Source organism: Gasterosteus aculeatus, chromosome Y (assembly GCF_964276395.1).
Source record: "Gasterosteus aculeatus chromosome Y, fGasAcu3.hap1.1, whole genome shotgun sequence".
Taxonomy (NCBI): Eukaryota; Metazoa; Chordata; class Actinopteri; order Perciformes; family Gasterosteidae; genus Gasterosteus; species Gasterosteus aculeatus.
The window spans coordinates 504,411-522,181 of NC_135709.1; the positions used below are offsets into that span (position 1 = coordinate 504,411).

A 17,771-nucleotide genomic window follows, 5' to 3' on the forward strand; every position below is an offset into this window, starting at 1 on the left:
TTCTGACGCTCAGTTCCCTGTAGTTGCCTCACATGGGTTAAACTAGCAACTTGAGTCCTGAGTCTTTTATCTCCAATGGGGAATATTTATGGCTTTTATGTTGGCAAATCATATCATACCAAAAAACCTCACGTGCTTTTACCCATCCAATGCAAGTGTTAGGAAACAGGAAGTGAACCATTTTAAACCATTGACGCAGCTCGTTTGTTATAGACCATTTTGGGTAATATACAGTACAACAAACATTAAAGGGACCAATGGAACCAATGTTAATGTGACAAGACCAAGAATACTGAACCTGTGCCAACATTTGGGCTTTTAAGCTGAAAGAAAGGAATCAAGTTAAAGGTGGAATCCTGCTTCTTCCTCTTCTTGGCGTTTCATGTTTACCTGCCTGCCAGCATACGTATTGTATTTCTGCCTCATGGCCGACCTCTCATCCCTACTAACCGCGTTCCTGCTCGTTTATTACAAGTACATTCATCAATAAACAACCCAGATGCACAGAGAGATGCATGGCTGCATGTGATGAATAAGTCTGACTCATCTGTCCTGCCAATGTAGCAACCGGAGCTTCATATAGTTACCAGTGCTCTGTGATGGGAAAGTTAACAAGCAAATGCGCTGAGCTCATGAAGGCAGTAGGCTCTCATTGCTTACAGAACAAGCGTACAGTCCAGAGCAACTCAGAACTGTTTCCTCAGAGGCCGAGAGGTTTTAAAAGTCACTATGTGTGGGTGGAGCTCGACCTGAGAATAGATTTGTGCATCCAAAAGTGTGTTTTAGATTCTCATTCACAGACTTGTCGGATCCCTGGCAGTATTGGGCAGTAATCGTAAGACCTTTTTTGATAACCCGATAATTCCATGGCTGCTTTTAGGTATCGTATTCTAGTGTCATTAAGCTGCAGTTTCTCTCCTTAGGAAGCTCGTCAGTTTGAATTGTGAATGTTACGCACAATTGTTTCAAACAGAATTCATTCAAAATGGGATGCATGAATGTTTTGATGATATGGATGACAAAGCTGTTGCCATAGTAACCGATAGGCCTGGAGCTGGAAGCCAGTGCATCATTCAATCAGCATCATGACAGGACACTGAATATAGCAATGAAGAATTGATTAACTGCAGAATAGGCAGAACAATCGTCCTCAAAGGGCCAGTGTGTAGGATTTGGCGCCATCTGATGTTCAGGCGGCAGATTGCAACCAAGTAAAACCGAGCTTTATGAGAACTACGGTTACCAACATATATGTACCGTGTTCGTAGGTATCAACAGCTCATTTAAAATGCTGAACATTGGCCCTTGAACTTTCAACGTCAGGCGCTTCACGTTTGAGTATGAGAACAACAGTTCAACACATCTGTGTAATTTGTTCATTAATGCCTTTTTTCCATCTTATGTCTTCATTGGGACACTCAGACCGGATTCTGACTATGTCATTCTGCTTCTAGAAACTAGGAATGAATGTGGATTAATCCACCACTGAAAATAGTTCCCAACAAATTAACAATATGTCACTGTTTGATAAAATACTGAGCATTTTTCTTTTTTATACAAAATTAATTGAATCGGTAGTGGGATCGACTAGCAGATTAGAGCAGTCAGAGGTTATTGAAAGATGAACACATTTTAAAATATCTATTTTCTCTAAGGGATTTTTTCTTTTAAGTTGGCAGACATTGCTCACGTTTAGCCAAATGGAACAGCAATTACAAGCTACCGAAGTTAAGCTGATGAGTGGTGACCCATAAATAATAAATACAATGTCTTAGAATGTTAGAATGTGCCATGTGATATAAAAACACTATAATGAGAGACGCAATTCAAAAGGTTAAATGAATAATCAGGTTTTCATTGGCCATAATGAGCCTTAACTGTGCTGGGTGGCACATGCGCTCTCCTTTATGATGTACTGTGGGCGCATGGTTTGTTGTGGCCTTTCATTTGGATAATTAATGACACCCGCTCACACAAACAAGCTCCTTTTGTAGGTCACGTGAACGTAAACACGCTGATGCCTGACACGACGCACATACGTGTGTGCTCGTATGTATGTGTGTGTGTGTGTGTGTGTGCACTCACAGTGAACAGTTAGCTGGACGGAAGCGTTGGTCATGCCCACTACGTTGGTGGCGGTGCAGGTCAGCAGGAAGTTGTTGTCTTCTCGGCTCACATTGACCAGCGTGATGTTGATGGAGTGGATGGTGTTGTTGTCGTAGACTCTTGCCTGGATGAGAGAACAGAACGGCCTGAAAACCTGCCGGGACGTCGTAGCTCACTGTCTCGCCCGCATGTATTGACCATATGGGAAGAAAATGTAATCATTACATTACACGCTGTTTAGCTGACGCTTTTATCCAAAGCGACTTACATTATATTTTTAACCCATGGCTTTTTTTAAACTTTATTTTTTGCCTGGGAAGCAATTAGGGGTTAGGTGTCTTGCTCAGGGACACTTTGACATGGGACATGGAGCAGCCAGGGCTCAAACCACCAACCTTGCAGTTCCCAGCACACCCTCTCTACTCCGTGCGCCACCGTCGACCCCGAATCATCACGTCAGTCTGACTACAGCCACGTTCCCTTGTGCTCATGGCATAGAAATTGCCTACATTGGCTACATGTGTCAACATGGCAAATGTGGTACAAACCAACTGTGTATAAACGTTAATGATTGATTTTATGGGCTGTAGACGAAAGAGGTCTTAACTTTCAGGATATGGTCGCTGTCAGGAATGATGGATGTCTTAGTTTTCTCAGAAATGTTTTATATTTTTATCGGTCTCTCAAAAGATTTGAAAAAAGCGTAATTACATGGACTTATCCCGTAGCAGTCGTTTCAGAACAATGGACAGCGCTGTTTGTGGTGTACATGCTTGATCATACAGGGAGCTGTCCATGGTGCTGAAAGCAGAGCAACGCTGTCAACTGCTTTTAGAGTGGAAAATTTACCATTGATCAAATAAATCAAGCAATAAATGCAACACAACAAACTTGCTGGGTGTGTGCCAGTAAATGTGTGTGTGTGTGTGTGTGTGTGTGTGTCCGTCCTGCCTACTTCTTGCGCATTGATGGAGTGCAGGCCGTTCACGGGCCAGTCCACCTCGGGCAAAGGGGATCCAGAACCGTTGCAGATTGCCGTCACTTGGTCTCCCTCGACAACAGTGAGGTTGCTGTGGCTGACGCTGATCTCTGGCAGGTCTGTAACACAAGGAGGGGAAATAGAATTCTTCCCAGATTTAAGGCTCCAGTGGGAACCGATGGGCTCGGCACCGAGAGACACAGCCAGACTAGGTTTGGCAAATTATTGGTTTTGCTTTCATTTTGAGTGTGAAAATATGGAATATCCATAACCATTATTCAATCATCCGCAGTCCGAACTCCCAGGTGTGCGTCTGTGCACTCTCAACTCACCACAACTGCTGATGTTCATATCCTGCAGCAGTATCTTGGTGTCGTCGTCGGCACAGTGCAACTGTTGGCTGCTCAGTCCCGCCTCTCCTCTCTGTTGCCATAGCTGCAGCCAACGGATCCCACAGCCGCAGTTGAACACCACCTCCTCCAAGTGACTGCAAGAGGAGAAACAGAAGAAAGAGCATTAGCCGTATTAGCGATGCTAGGAATCTTACGTCACGTCTCAACTCCTGAAGAAAGTCCTGGCTGAACTACAGTCTACCTGATACCTCCAGGGGGCCAATCTACCCACCCCCTCCCCCACAATGAGACAATTGAGTGTGAAAGTGTGGTATCTCCCAGTGCGCCTGAACTGTTCAGGCACAAAGTACACGCTGCTGCTTCAGGCCGGCCGAGGGACTGACAGAAAGGGGATGTGCGCGCAAAGATAAAGTACATCCCAGCACTTCATCCCCCACACAGAACAGGCCTGAAATGAATGGAAGCTCACAGATTGGTGGTTATGTAACCACCCCAGAGTGTGTGCGTGGGGGGGGGGGGGGGTTCTTTGAAGAAGTGTACTTTGAGTCAACCGAGCGACTATTCTAAAATACAACTTTCTCGTCCGTCATCAGCACGCATTTCAGATGGACAAATAGATAGTATGGTAAGTATACTTGTTCACCCCCAGGGGGAAATTTGTGTGTAGCAGCAGCAAGTTTGGTTTGGTGTGGTTCAAAGTAAGCTGTGGCTGTACATGAAGTGTCTCTAGTAAATAATAAAGACTCCACACAGCGCTTGTCAGAAACACACACCACATGATGATGTTTCCTGCTGAAAAACCACCTCAGCGTCTCCCGTCTTAATCGTTCACCTCACTGAGTCAGCGCAACTTGAAAAGACTTTTTGTTTTATGTTTCCCTTTAGTGCCTAATTCTAGAGGTAATAATGAGAGGGCTTGACAGATACGGGCCATGCGTCATCCAATACTCATATGGAAACAAAAGACCCGGATCGATTTCACCCTGGAACCTGTGAGCCTCACGTAGCATTAGCAGCTAGGTGGTGGGCCTCGAGTGCTTGCACCCAGCTATGAATTTAGGTTTCCCTCGGCTTACGCAGTGTAAATATTCAGGGAGAAATAAGAACAGACCACAGAGCCACCGTGTTGTTGCTCTGCACACCTCATGAGTGTGGGCCAATCGCACAAAACGTCGTTGTCTTCAATAGCGATGTGACAGCCAACAAAAATCAACTTTCTTGCGGAAGTAAGACACCCATTTGCGACGTAATATCAGCATTCTGATGGAAATTCTGGGGTGATTTTATAAACTATATCATCACGCCACTTTTTAGAACATATAGAACAGTATCAAAACCGCCTCCTAGATTTTATACTTACTAAGTCGTTTCGAAACCAGTACTTGTATACTTGTACTCAAGTAAAAAGCTTGAGTTGATACTTCTACAGAAGTCTTTTTAAACCCGACTGTCTCCACTTCTACTTGAGTAATGAATGAGAATACAAAAAGTTTAAAGTCTGCTCCAATGTGCCCCAGTTTGGGAACCATTGCATTACTCATTATCTAAACTATTCATGTGTTAGCTTAGCGATGAAAGCAGCATACTGTGCAGTTTCTACCGTTGTATATAACTGTAAGCCTCTGGAAGCCCAAATCTACAATTTATCCGCATTCCAGTAAAAGCAGTTATTTTATCTTCATATTGTCGACGAGAACAGCGGCGTCCAGGATGAAGGTCCACTGACAGTCGTCCTCCATTTTTACTTAATGCTGCGCCTTTGACCGCGGCGAGCCGAAAGACACTTTCCACATGAGAACAAGCCAGCAGAGTCTTTCTCTCCCAAGAATATTTGAGAATGTAACTCATTTGAATCCGGGTTTAATGTTGCGTTTCAGGTTGGAAGGATTACTTCATGGGAGATTTGTGACACCTTGTATCTAAGATTCATGGACTCGTGGCGGACGGCGAGTAGAAAATCATGTGATTTCTGATCAGTGAAACAAATGAAGGTGTATGTAATGTAATTCATCATACACTCGTCAAACATGAAAGCAAAGAATGTTTTTCACAGCAGGGATCCAAACTGGTACGTGGCAGCAAAACCAAACACCTTAATCTCCGTGTTCAATATTATAACGAGCAAGTGAAAATTCATTGATTTGTAGTATTTTATTTTCATTGAAATGTTTTATCTTTGCTAAATAAATGTGTCAGCATCCTGTCAGCTAAATACTTTGATGTTGTGACGTTAGTTGAGTTTTGTCAGACTTCAGTGAGTACTACACAACTACACAAACACACGCACACAGAGCAGAGGCGAGACGTGAGGGACGTCTACCTGCTGTCGGTGGGTCTGCCGGGGGGAAGGACCGAGAGTAATGAACATTCGTTGATCTGAGCCCCGTGCTGATTGTGTACACACACACAAAGTCCTCTGCTTAGACCCAATCTTCAGATCAATAGGTGCATTATTACAGCCTCAGCCACCGCTCTGATGAATTGAACAAACTGGATTTGTCTCCAGAGGGGAAAAAAGCCTCCGGACTGGAATGCAGGCTGATTCAGAAAGAGTACAAAGAAACAAACTGTGACGGAGCCAAAGAACAAATACGAGAACATCCTGAAAAACTTTCCCAATGAGCCGGGAAGCTAAAAAGCTGGAAATGTTTCCAGTTTCGCAGCGCGGATGTGCATTAGCACAGATACGCTGTGTTGGAAGAATAAAGATATTCATGGTTAATGTTAACGCTGAATGTGTAGAGGAACCGCTGTCAGTCGCCTCTACCAGTGAAGCAGTGTGTATGTCAGGGACTTTTATTGTGATAGGACAGAGCAAAGCGCCGTTATAGTCAATGTGCTAGAGAATAAAGAGTTTGCTATAAGACTATAAGCAACGCTAAAAGGGAACCAATCTAAAAGACAAGGGAGGATTTTTCTCCACAATCCACATTTACTTCATCATGATATAATAAAGTAAAAATAAATGTGCCACTTTGCATCATCTAAAACCGACAGGAAAAAAGTCTTAAGGCAAAATTGATAAAAAAGTTCGTCATGGCATGTCATGGCAACGCCATCGAGCCGTGAGCCGATCCGCCGTGTCTGACACGCGTCACTCGTGACACTTTTAATCAAACGCAACAGCTCTCTAAATTTCACGTGGATCAAATGGCCTCGCAGGTTTCACACGTGTGGACATTTGACTTAATTTGCTCAGTTTCTTTATGAAGTTAAACCCGGAGTAGTAGAGCACACGTGTGCACACACCTCGCAGCACGCACGAGGTCCAGATTAAAGTCTTTGATTGGGAAACATTTCCAGCTTCGCCGTCATGGCCGACAGCAGCATCCAGGCACTCGCGCCTCACACCTTTACTTGGGCTCTTCTCGAGGTGTTGCCGCTGATGAAAAGTGGAATCTCTGACGGAACAAAGTACGGCGAGTAATTCTTCTCAGGGTCTCAGTGTTCCTGTCTGCTGGCTTGTGTTCATCAGAGTGATAAGAAGCGGTATTCTAAGAGAAAGGGAAGGGAGGAAGGCTTGAGGGCTGCTGCTCAAAGACATCAGAGAGCCCTGCTTGCTTGTTACTCGTCCTCAGCATCGCTTCTTGTTTCCCACCAAGTGGGTCCACTTGTGAAAATGACGAGGCCGAAAACAAACGGGCAAGTATGCTAAGAGCTCACCTACGTGTTTTATTCTACTTCTTTTCTCTCATAACGGCCCTTAAAAACTCAAATGAAAGTAAATATTTAAAAGAAGAATAAATATGAATACATTAGAAGGCCCTGCACTCAGCTGCAGTAGGAAAATCCACGGACTGTGTCGGAGAAAAGGACGAAGTCACCTTGAAGTCCCCGTTGGTTTGTGGAATGACATCATCAAGCCTTGACTTTAGTTGTTGGTCATCGGCAACTTAATGTCTGGTACCGTCGTGGTTTTTGGACCAAGAAGGGACACGAGAGGGTCGAGCTGAGTGGAACAGAACGCTAACCAAGATATTTAGGTGCTCATGTAAAAATGAACTTTTAGTGCAATGAGACTGAGAAAGGAGCCCGGCGCTGAAGCAGCCTGCTTTATGCGGCATTTGGCTCTAAATTGGACTTTGATTTCGTAAATTAAGATCAGGATGTATTGAAGAAGGTTTTAAAGTAGAGATTCAGACATTAGACTGAAACGGTTGGCCTTCATTAGTGTGTCTGAGGCGCTGCGTGGCACCACTGGATCCATTATAGAGGCGTTATCTCTAGGAGGGAGATCAGCTGATCTGATATCCTTACTTTGATAACAAAATCAGTTCCGCACCCCTCTACAAATTATGAACAGTTAATCTATTGATCTCATCTGAGCGAGGCTTCATTATCCGTGAGTGGGTCAGTCGGTGTCACAATGCTGGGGTCAGGAAATAGGAAACAGCGTAGCGATGAGACCGCATGAACATCATAACCATAAATGATCCAACGTTTGATCAAACAAGCTCCATCACCTTCAGCAGCACCAACGCTAACACAAAATATATTACATGACATATTGTCATGCATTGTACAAAGATGAACAGGTATTACTATAATTATAATACACAAAAATATGTTAGTGACTGACCAGCAATTCGTTTTAGATATTCATAAAAATGTTGTGTTGAGATTGTTGCTATGAATCATTATGAAGGCGAGATTGACACTGTGATGCACGGTCCCATCAGCAGATGTTCATAATGAATTGTTGACATGTGAAAAGTAATAATCTACAGCACCAGTTACAATAGCAAAGGTATTCCTCATTGTAAAGATGTTATAGTACTATTAAACAGTGGATTAATAATAATAAGATTATGCTTTTTAATTTCTCATGTAAAGTGAGATTGAGTGATTTGAAACGATGCAGAAAATGAGTCGCTGTACGGAGCAGAGAAAACCGTCGCTGGGTAATTAAACACACGGAGATCCCCACAAAACGTATTAACAAGTAACGCGCTGCATCCGCGATTCATCCGCCACCACACTTGTCTTTATGTGGCCCCCTGTGGCCTGAGCATGACTGGATTAAACTTCTTTCATTAGCACATTGTTTGAGGCCTAAAGTCATGTCGACACCCCCCCCCCCACTACCTCAGGCTGATCCCACTTTATCTGATGACTTAATTAACTGCTTCATCTACCTGAGTGTGACGTGAATGAGTTGTGCCCCTTTCAGCCGAGATAACCGCCTTCTTCTGAGAGGAACCGCCCACTTCCACAGGACACTGGTGCCACATGGGAGAGGGGGAGGGGTCACCTATGGGGCCATGGATTCAGGTCTTCTGCCATGTTTGGGATACTGTTGAATGTAGATGTGATGAATGCAGATGTGATGAATGTAGATGTGATGAATGCAGATGTGATGAATGCAGATGTGATGAATGTAGATGTGATGAATGCAGATGTGATGAATGCAGATGTGATGAATGGAGGTGTGATGAATGCAGATGTGATAAATGCAGATGTGATGGATGCAGATGTGATGAATGTATTTGTGATGAATGTAGATGTGATGAATGCAGATGTGATGAATGTAGATGTGATGAATGCAGATGTGATGAATGTAGATGTGATGAATGTAAATGTGATGAATGCAGATGTGATGAATGCAGATGTGTTGAATGTAGATGTGATGAATGCAGATGTGATGAATGTTGATGTGATGAATGCAGATGTGATGAATGCAGATGTGATGAATGTAGATGTGATGAATGTAAATGTGATGAATGCAGATGTGATGAATGCAGATGTGATGAATGCAGATGTGATAAATGTATATGTGATGAATGCAGATGTGATGAATGCAGATGGGGTGAATGTAGATGTGATGAATGTAGATGTGATGAATGCAGATGTGATGAATGTAGATGTGATGAATGCAGATGTGATGAATGCCAGCATGTTGTATCGAACAAGGCCTTAACACACCTCAGGCGCTTTCATTTTTACTTCAACATATATCTTTTGTTAACTTTGTCCCTCTCACTATTTATCATAGAGGGTCATGGTGACAAGCGCAATAATCCTTTTTATGAAAACTTGAATCAACCTTTGCTTTAAGTGCAATCACTTGATGATGAAATGAAAAGGGAAGTTGGATCAAAACAACAGTATATTTAGCCTGTACTTTGATTATGACATTTGTATGACGTAGATCCTGGTTTTAGTTTTTTTATTCCCGAGATGCCGTTTTTTTGCTGTTAATGAAAGCCGGCTGCCGGTGAAGTGGTAGAATTCAGCGGCACCTGCTATCTGACGGAGAAGGTGGGGGGATTCAAATGTATCAACTGGGCTTGTTGTAGAGCATTTTAGTGCTCGTAATAACAACGCGTTGTGTTGTTTCTGTCTTTGGACGTTTGCTCACACTCTTTCCTTCTTTATCCTGTTCGAGGTTTCTTCTCCATTCGACAGCTTGCACGTCTTGGGAGCAACAAGTTCTTTCTCACTCATCATGTTTTGCAGATCTCCAAAGTAAAATGTTGGAGTCCGAGATGCTTCACAACTCATTTATGGTTTATAAGAATCTCTTTATGGATCCATTCATAACTATTTTTCATTTTGTTTTAATAGTGTAATAAAGTACCTTAAAGTCCACTTCTTTATTAGTTAATAAATGCTGTGCTGCCTTGTATTAGGGATATAAAATATTTTGTGTCTCATGCCCCTTTACCCACCAATTAAAATGGTGTTTCCTTTACTCAGTAAAGGAACTATTTTTTTTTTTTTTTGATTCATGCCTAACCCACCTACAAAAAGCTTAGGGTCAGTTTTAGTATCACAAACAGGGTTATAAGGTCTCGCGGCTTTTTGCCTCCAGTTGGCCCGTAATGGCCCAACATTTGTTCTGAGATGTGACGCACATTTGCGGGAGATTCTTTCGTGTGCCCAGCCACATGTGCACCACTAAGTCAAGGGACACAAGCTGTATGTAACTGCAGACAATCCCAGACATGTCCATGGAGCAAACATTAACATGACACGAGGACACGTGTCTTCTCTCGGTCCCCGCCATCAATCTCGGACACCTGCGCTCCCAGAACCTGATTCCAACCCGAACCCAACACCCAACACCTAAACTCCCAGGCAGCACCGAAGATCCAGCCAAAAATGATGACCTGGCAAAAGGATCTTCATTTTGCAAATACGTCCTCAGTCCCCAGATGTAACGCATGTGTAAACGCATGCTTGTGCTGTGTGTGTGTGTGTGTGTGTGTGTGTGTGCGTACACTGAGTACTCTTTGTTAGTGTTTATGTGCTCCATAAAGGACAGCGCATTCTTCTCTGAGGAGCTGCCCTGCTTTCAAAAGACTAAAATAAATCCTCTAACTCAGTCTCATTATGTTTGACTCAGCCACGAAAGTCAGTGTATAAATGATACGTCATCAGAATATCATTTGTTTAGTAAAGGTTTAATTACAATTAAGTATAATCAACGTTTGGCCATTAACCTGATGGTCGGACTGTTTACTGTCGTACGGTATTATGATTTATTTTTGAATGATCATATTAATCATATTAACCATTTCTGTTCAGCATAAAGTGTCCTTAAATCATCCAGGCTGTACATGCAGAAATGTTAAACTCCTCCTGTTGTCCTCGTGCACTTTGCTCCCAGCCAACAATGTCCCACATTTAGCGGGACATTGTCTCTATGAGACAATAATCTCATAGATTACGACGTTCATTTTGACAGCCTTGTGCTTACTTGTTGACTCGCATTCGTTTCATTTAATACGAATGAAACAAGTGGTGAGATGATGAGGCGTTTATATTCCATTCATTTAAAAAGAGTCAAAGCTGTTCAGCGCTGTTCTCTTTATCCAGCTTCAGTGTTTCATAAATAACTGCTCTCCTGGCAGACAGAAGGTGGCTCAGGAACTTCTCTCTACTGAGAAGACCAACTTCCACCTTCAGGCTGGAAGTCTCATTCACTTATGTGCTTCAACCGTTTGTGGAGGAAGGTTTTATTTAACCGGACATTTAAAAAGGTTTGACAGAAGCTGATTTAAAACGTGGACTGAGAAAGTGAGGCAGAGGAGGAGAGGGAGGCAGGTCATGTGACCGCTCCATTAAATCTACTAAAACAGGAAATCCTTTCATCCTCATATATGAAAACATTATTCGTACCTTCAGTGATCGCAGTGTGTTTGACCCAGTACTTTTTGCCGTTGTGCCGATGGGACGAGGTGTGACTAGAAGCAGTGCTCACCGCGCCGCCTTACTGATGGCAAAGGGTTTGGGTCCGGAGGCGGGAGCTCGGAAAGCACCTCTTTCAAACGCAAATAGAATATAGCGAAATTACGACTTAAGTGTAACACCCTTAATAAACGTAATCATTCCACACAAGATTATAAAAGCGGTTGGATGCTGGCACTTCGTCCAAGCTTTTATCAGATTCCCAGCATCCCACATTGAGAGTCCGTGGAAATGTCGTGCATTTGCTGTGTGACGTGATCTGATCTGCCTGGTAGATCGCGGCGTCCTTCTCCAGATTACGAGGGATAAAAGGTACGGTGAAGACAGAAGCAGAAGTTTAGAAGAGCAGCAGGAGCGTTGCCAAATACTTGAAACAAGGACATGATAATCACAGGAGGAATGAGGTAAAAGAGCGTTTGGCTGGAAGCTTTGAAATGGAAATGAAGTGTGGCGCGTTGCCGAACAGAAGATGTCTACTGCCACTAGACAGTAAGGAGACCTTCTTCTATAATTAAATCCTTCACGTGAGAGAAAACATACATTATTGCCGATTTTAATAGAAATCAGTTGATACGTGTTAAAACACTCCCTGGTGTGATTTAAAAGTAACATCTGCAAACACTTCTCACTTACAAGTTCTCCATTTATCTTTATTTAGTCTTCTCTTAAAATGGGAGGCAACTCCCACAAATTGAAGTTGTAGGTCTTGAGTGTTTGGTAAAGATGACAAATACATGTGTATTTTGTATACACTGAGTTGTCATAGTGTTATCCGTTCTCTTAAATGACCAGCAGGGGGTGAATCTTCGTCTATAAGATAACTAAACTATCATCAAAGGAAGCCCTGTGATGGCAAATTCACAGTGTAAGTCACTTTATCGTATGACGTATCTTCCTAACTGTAATGTACTGTAAGACTTCTCCGTGTTTAGACACGTTTAATTATCCTGATTAAGACGTTTGAGTGGTTGCAGTGACCCCGTTTCAAACAGGAGGATTAAAAGGTTGGACGTGGTCATTACATCTGTGTAGATTACATCGTCTTTTCTTTGACAACTGGAAGGAGATAAATGGGGGTGCAGAGGATCGACCATTGTATTGTAAACCAGACGCTACGGCCGACAGGGGGGTGACCTCTCTCTCTATCGTGACCTCTCCTCTCTCACCTATCCCACCCGACCCACTGGTAGGGGTGATGGCACAGGTGTACTCATTTCACCCAAATGGAGCTTTTCTCTTTACCCTCTTCCACCGTCCACCTTACTGTCTTTCGACTGCAGGAACCTCGGCGTGACGTCGACAGCCGACTCTCCCTGACTCCAACATCACTGACAACACCATCCTGTAGATACTCGCTCTACAACATCAGGAGAACACGTGCTCTTCTCACTCAGGAGGTACTGATTCAGGCTCTTGTCTTCTCCCTCCTGGACTACTGTAACTCTCTCCTGCAGGTCTCCTGCTACCACCATTCCACCTCTGCAGCTCATCCAGAATGCAGCAGCTCCACTGGTCTTTAACCTTCCTAAGTTCTCCCACACTCCTCCACTCCTCCGCTCTCTTCACTGGTACCGGTGGCTCATCCAGTTCTAAACATGGTGCTCACGTACCAGGCTGTGAATGGATGGGGTCCAGCTTACATCCAGGACCTGGTCCAACCCGACATCCCGACCCGCACTCTCCGCTCTGCATGTGATAAACTGCTTGTTCCTCCTCACTGAGAGCAAAACACTCGACTAGATCTCCACTCTCTGCTGTCCTGCTCCTAAATGGTGGAAGGAGGTCTCTGAAGACATCAGGACCACAGAGAGCCTTCACATCTTCAGACTGAAGACACACCTCTTCAGACTCTACCTCCACTAACACACTAACTAACTGTAGCACTTACATTGGACTTATAATGGTTCTTATCTACAGCAAGTTGTAGAGCGGCTTATTTGATTAATGCTTTTCTGACTTTGTGTCCTTATGGTTGAATGTTCTTATTGTAAGTCGCTTTGGATAAAAGCGTTTGCTAAATAACACGTGATGTAATGTAACAAACGGTTGCCTTTAGTCGCACACATTAAACCTCGTCCACAGCAGCAAGTAGCTCCTTACGGGAACCTGATTGGTTTATCCCAAACTTTTCACTTAAAAACAGAATAGATAGAATTTGTGTGATCTCGTACAATCGAGACAATCGGTAACTCCAATCCTGCCCTGGAGAGAGCGGAACATTCTGAACTGTTCTTCAAATATTCATTTGTAGAAGCGCTGATGTACATGAGGCCTTGTAGTCACAGTGTGGTTTTATTTTGTATTTTATCTGCGTCTTGTGTCCCTGGCTTAACTTCACGTCCTGCCCTGGTGTGTTTTCCCCCTGTGACTATGACTGTTTCCTCCTGTGTCCAACGCCCTGCACCTCCCCAGTGTATTTACACCATGTGTGTCCCTTGCCTCCTTGTCTGCGTTATATGTTATGTATGTTATATGTTTTCTGCTGTAATCCCCTGTCTTTTTCCACCTGTGACCCTCACCAGGCTGCACAGAAGTGTTTCCTATGCTTGTGCTCAACTTGTTTTGTTTCATTTTTAATAAAATGTTTTTGAGTGACAAGAAAAGAGATTGAGTCCTTCTGCCACCCAAACCGGTCTCTTATGCAACAATCTCTCCATTGACCCTCCCTCCATTCTCTGCTTTGGCCAATAGAAGGCTAATTACAAGTGTACTTGTTGCACCCAATGATTTGAGGCTGAAAAACTGGACTCAATCCCTTAAATACAGGTCGATATATATGTTGTAAACATGCCTGGTGGGATTTCCGACAGCTCTACTCCAGTAGTAGCATGCAGGTTTATTTCTTCATAGACAGATCAAGGCCCGATGGGAGGGGATCACGGCGCATTAAGGAGCCCCTCTTAGTATAATGTGCTCGTGGGGCAACATATGCCATTTGTAACAAAAGAAACAATGGCCGACTTACATTTCGAAAAGCTGCAGATTTTCAAAGATCTGCCAGGACAAAGTGGTCAACATGGGGTTCCTGGACAGGTTTCTGGGGGAGAGAATGAGACACAGAGGTAAGAAACAGTTCTAAATGACACAGTGAAGATAACAGCAATGCTTCAACCTGTGGGTCTTCTCATTGGGATTTCGGATTAGGAGTTTGAAGGTTTCCATTCCATTGATTTTGCCTACTAGCCAAGTAATGAAACCATTTCCAGGGACATTATATCAATGATACAAATCCCTGAACACACACAGCAATGGTTGAACAGCCACAACTCTTATGTTTCGGGTTGCGATGATGCATAGTAGAAAAACAGGTGTGTCTCCATGGAGACGTGGACAAAGCCATGGAGGTGCTCAGGCCGGTGAAAGGACGAGACACCCACTGTAATCCAGATCACCTCGTTATTAATGCCAATGAAAGTTTTAAAGCTTTCTGGATGTGTGTGTGTGTTAAACCTCAGACGTGGTGGGAGGAAACGCTGCGGATGATGATTATATTCCACTATTGACTTGAGATTCAAATGACGTTACACAGACTCCAGTTTGTTCCGGTATGAAGCGGAATATACGACGACCACCACATGGTCCGCTGTGGTGCCACGCAGAGCTCCTCCTCCTGTCACAAGTGATGTTGTTCATCCACCGGCACGTTTTCAGAAGAACTCAACTCTTCTGGACCAAAGTAGATTCGTACTGAAAGCGTTCTTTTACCTTTAAATTGAGTCAACTGGTTTATTGCGGACAACTACCCATTTTGAATGTATGAATCATAGTGTGCATCATTGTCAGATAGTCTTCTTGCTTTGTGCCACAGGCCTCAGACCTCACTTGGTTCATCTGCACTGAAAATGTCCTGTTTGAAAAACATTTTCTTTATCCCGAAACCTGTGAAATGTCACCTTCAGGTTCCCCTTTACAGTCAGATGTGCATGTGTCCAAGAAGATAAATCAATATGTACCGTATACACGGTGTGTCAATGTAACATGCAATTTGTTTCTTCTTTCAAATTGAGCCCCAAACTCCGCCTCCATTAATAACTAATCACATGACCTGCGTGACAATCACGTGTATAATGAGTCCGTGTCCCTAAAAACAAGGTGAGTGTCTAACAACTCATGAGCTATAATGACCCATTTCATTAACACGTGACTAACTAGTCATGTGACTAGTGAGAATTACGCTGACTCAGCATGGGGCGGAGACAGGTGTCAAACGACTGACACTTGACCAGTAAGTATTGACAGGAAAAGTCAATATGAAGGTTTGTGATGCTGATTTCTGTCCTTTCCAGCTGAGAGGTTGGACAGTGGAGAGGGACAGAAATAGAAAAATACCAAGAGACGAATGGAAAAAAAACCGAGGGAGGAAGACAAACGAGGAGACGGAGGTGACACGGAGGGTGAGAATGAGAAAGAGACTCGCGGGAGAACGGGAGAAACGGTGCGGTTTCTTTCCAGAGTCACCTCCAAATGTGGTCAACGCGAGATGAGCCGGTAATAAACACAAACACACACACACATTGTCTCACAGCAATAGTCCATCGCAGGGACAAGAAGACCAATGTCCTCTAAATGAAACCTTTGATTCATCTGACTGAAACAACACCCTGCTGTCCCAGTCCCATATTGCACTCACGTGATCATAGTTTGGGTTCAGAGGTACTCGTCCCCCCCGTGTACAGGTGAGGTTACGAAGCCACAACCTTTTCTCAGAGGTGACTCGCCGCTAACTACCAACTGCAACCGGAAAACTGGGGCAGGCAGGGAAACGTCAGCAGAAATGCTTTACTATCTCCTCCTTAACCCTCCTGAGAGAACCAGAACCAGGGTCGGAATTCTGTTACTTCTGCTTCCAAAACACCAAAGTGGCGCCGGCCAAACCGCTGCACAGCTTTAAAACCCGACCGATGGTCGGTGTCTCGTTGGGTAATTTCATTTCTTATGAACCTAATTTGTCAATCGGGCCGCGAGATTAGCCTCCATTCCCCCAGGAACCTCCTCTGGGACGCGATCGTCGTCCTACTTGGGACCACTGAAGGATTCCAGATGAGAGGAGCGGGGAGAGCTGCTCCGTATGTCGGGGGAAGTTGCCGGTGGCTTATTTACACAAAGTGACGCAGCGCTTCACGATGTCTTCGCTCGGCGCGTCTCCACCCTGAGACGGACGCATTGGAACACAGATCACACTCCTCACCAGCTGCCCAGCTGAGGGAGCCCATGGCGCTAATTACAAAACCAATGAAACAATGACTCACGTTGTGATGGCCTGGAGGCCCCCCGGGCTCCTCGGCCGAGTCCCTGCACATGACTTATGGAGCCCCGGAAAGGGTTTGAGACGCCGCATCATCAGTAACGTGAGTCAGTATTTATTTGTTGGAGTTTGTTGCCGATCGAGCTGAGATGACATATGCAGAGTGAGTTACCATGCAAACGCTGAGCGCCTGCATGCATATTTTTCAACTGGATTACACTCCAAATCATGAGCAAACACACACAAGCGCACACACACACACACACACACACATGAGTCCCTCTCCCGGAGGGCTGAGAGCAAACGTGTGGATATCAGCTGTGTGGAAGGAATCCTCAGCTCGTGTTTGGAGTTGTTTGGTCCCAGAGGTTTGGACCGCCATGCTCATAAATCAAGATCACATGCACATTACACAGGACGCCTACGCTGGGAATAAACACTCACACACTCACACACACACACACACGCACACACACACACACACACGTGTTTGTTTGTACGATAGGTGCGGTTGTTAGAGAACACAGACGTGGTAACAGTAGGTTCCCAAAAGCTAAAACATTTAATAAAAAGAAATGTGCAGCCAGATGTTAAGCAGCTGGAAAGCTCCAAAGTCAGTTTTCAACAAAAAAAATCCAAAGAAAAAGACGCATTCTGCCCAACTCTTTCTTTCAAAGGCAAAGGATTAACTGTAGTTTGCAGCAATTCCCCCAAAAAGACCAACCAAAAGGTTCCTCTGTGGACAGTTTTAGACTCTTTAACGTGACGCTCCTCTCTGCTGTTGGTGTACACGCTCATAACACCACAAAGGCCTGTAGGAGACACACACACACACACACACACACACACCTTTTCAACATGCACAAGGTGTCCTTTGAAAAAGGTCAACCTGAATACA

General features: G+C 44.1%; 1 protein-coding gene across 1 annotated transcript in view; it reads right to left on the reverse strand.

Annotated features, from left to right (window-relative positions):
- LOC144391266 (NT-3 growth factor receptor-like) overlaps positions 1-17,771 on the reverse strand; it is a 104,201-nt gene that overhangs the window by 49,498 nt on the left and 36,932 nt on the right. The window contains exons 4-7 of the mRNA XM_078097876.1: positions 14,594-14,665; positions 3,418-3,572; positions 3,062-3,204; positions 2,086-2,230 (exon numbers count right to left, since the gene is read on the reverse strand). Coding sequence (XP_077954002.1) covers positions 2,086-2,230; positions 3,062-3,204; positions 3,418-3,572; positions 14,594-14,665 — 515 coding nt within the window. The remainder of the gene's footprint in view (positions 1-2,085; positions 2,231-3,061; positions 3,205-3,417; positions 3,573-14,593; positions 14,666-17,771) is intronic.